This window comes from Polyodon spathula, chromosome 2 (assembly GCF_017654505.1).
Source record: "Polyodon spathula isolate WHYD16114869_AA chromosome 2, ASM1765450v1, whole genome shotgun sequence".
NCBI lineage: Eukaryota > Metazoa > Chordata > Actinopteri > Acipenseriformes > Polyodontidae > Polyodon > Polyodon spathula.
Window position 1 is genome coordinate 59,154,296 of NC_054535.1, and position 2,134 is coordinate 59,156,429.

General features: G+C 40.5%; 1 protein-coding gene across 1 annotated transcript; it reads right to left on the reverse strand.

Moving 5' to 3' along the window:
* Positions 1 to 458: 458 nt before the first annotated feature.
* LOC121328173 (protein atonal homolog 1-like) lies at positions 459 to 1,917 on the reverse strand. Its single transcript, XM_041272726.1, has one exon. It carries the CDS (start codon positions 1,842 to 1,844, stop codon positions 942 to 944), a length of 903 nt encoding a protein of 300 aa, XP_041128660.1. The 5' UTR covers positions 1,845 to 1,917; the 3' UTR covers positions 459 to 941.
* Between the last annotated feature and the right edge of the window lie 217 nt (positions 1,918 to 2,134).

A 2,134-nucleotide genomic window follows, 5' to 3' on the forward strand; every position in this document is an offset into this window, starting at 1 on the left:
TTTGTGTAGAATGTAATAATATTTTATAACAAACATACACAAACATTCCCTAAACCATCCTACATGGTTTGTTTTAATTTACAAAAAGGCATAGACAGCAGCAAACACTCAGAAATAAATAATTTAACATACCTGAAACAGAAAAATAATGGTTTACAAATAACTGACAAATTCAATACAAAAATCTCAAAACAACAAGTGGCTTTTTTGAGTTTAGTTTTTATTTTTAATTTTGTTTAAAGTTTATTTTTTGAAGGGATGCGAGGGTGGTATTTAGTTAGATTTTTTTAAGGGGTTTTAAGGGGTGGGTCGGGGTTGGGATTTAAGGTATAAGGTATATGGTGTTGGTGGGGTTTGTTGGAGTGGTGGTTTTTAATTTAAGGGTTAGGGCGGGGGTGAGTGTGTGGGGGTAAGGGGGGGTTAGTCCTCGCGGGTACCAGTTTTGAAGGGGGTGAGTTAAGTAATGTTTTTCACAAAATGACCAGCATGAAGCTTTGTAATTTTAAAGCCTGTGGCTTTTTAAAGTGCGTGCATTACCTTTAGAATTTGCCATCATAAGGGGACGTATACAATTTCAATATCAAATTTTCTTCATGTACACAATAAGACAAACATGCATTTACTGCATTAACAGGCTGCAGGCTCCATATTTGGAAGACAGTCATTACGAAATATATATTTTGGAGAGCCTATAATAAACATATAGGTGTTCATGTTCATGGCAAAAGTACTTTTTCTAAGCCAACAGGGCAAAATATAGGCAAGAAATTGGCAGAACAATATTACAGAAAACGACAACAAAAAGAGTGTTTACAATATAATAACATATAAACTATACAAAATTAACTTTTAATGTGGGCACTCGTACAAGAATCAAAGTGGTGTACAAAAATACAAATTATAATTTTTTTTATTCTTTTTTTTTTTTTTAAATGTTTTTATTAGTGGTTTAGAACATGGTGTTTGAGTTCAGAAAGTTCATCTTCGCTTTGTAACTCTAAATTCGCCTCGTCTGAATCACTAAAATGTGAATGAGGCGAAAACTCCCCATCACTTCTATTGGACCTCGAGGATGCTTTGCTGTCTGAACCAGACTTTACTACAGGCGAGGGTGAACGTGTCTCTTGTCCGGTCATTGCTGAAAAGGTACCGTCTTCAAAGGGAAACTGTTTTGTATTCAGTTGCACGGGATAACGTGTTGCTGCAAACCTACTGCAGTTTGAAAAGGAAAACTTGGAACTTGTGCCCTCCAGGGCAGATCTATAGTCGTTTTTTGCCTGATCTGTGGGAACTTGTAAAAGATCGGAAAGGGCATTGATGTATATTTGTGCCATCTGAAGAGTCTCGTATTTGGAAAGTTGTTTGTCATTGTCAAATGACGGGATGACACGACGTAGTTCATCAAAGGCATGGTTCAGACCGTGCATCCTCCTTCTCTCTCGGGCATTTGCTGCCATCCTCCTCTGCTTTTGGACTCCGTTAACCGGCTTACTGGAATTCGTTCTCTGTCTGCAACCTGTACCTTCCAATCCGACACCCTTGAATTTGCAGAGGCCTCTCACTTTCGCTGAGTTATTGTTTCTTTTTCTTAGCTCCTCGCTGTTGTCTGTGTCTTGCTGCATGCTCTCTGCAGATAAGCCAGGTGAGTGCAGCAGGTAATCGAAGTGTGCTGTGCAGGTGTCTTGCAGTGTTGGAGCGAGCCAGGCGCGTGGATCACTGTTATGTAGAAGTACTATACCTTGTGGATAAACTCTGTGCTCTTCCCTCATTAAACCCGTCTGCTGCTGTGCATCTCCTGTGAGCTCTTTCACATCCACCCATTCTTCTACATTCATCTGAGCCATTGCAACATTAGATAAGTGGTAAAAATGTACAACCACTTTTTTGAATACCCACTTCCCTTTTTCCCATGTAACATTCGCGTGCAAGACCTCTAGTCTGGTAAGTCTCGTTGCTGTGCCGCTTTAAAAAGAGGCACACGCCAGGCACCCACCACCCTGCCGCCTCCCCCACCCTTCTCACACTGGTCGCGTGTCACTTTAGCCAATGAGAGCAATCGGGCAGGCGCGTGCAAGCAGCCAATGAGGAACTGTCTTAGAGTAAACTTTATTATACTACACCGGTTATGATAATA

Bases quoted from the DNA above. Each gene is read 5' to 3' on its own strand.
- LOC121328173 (XM_041272726.1), bottom strand. From the start codon at position 1,844: ATGGCTCAGATGAATGTAGAAGAATGGGTGGATGTGAAAGAGCTCACA.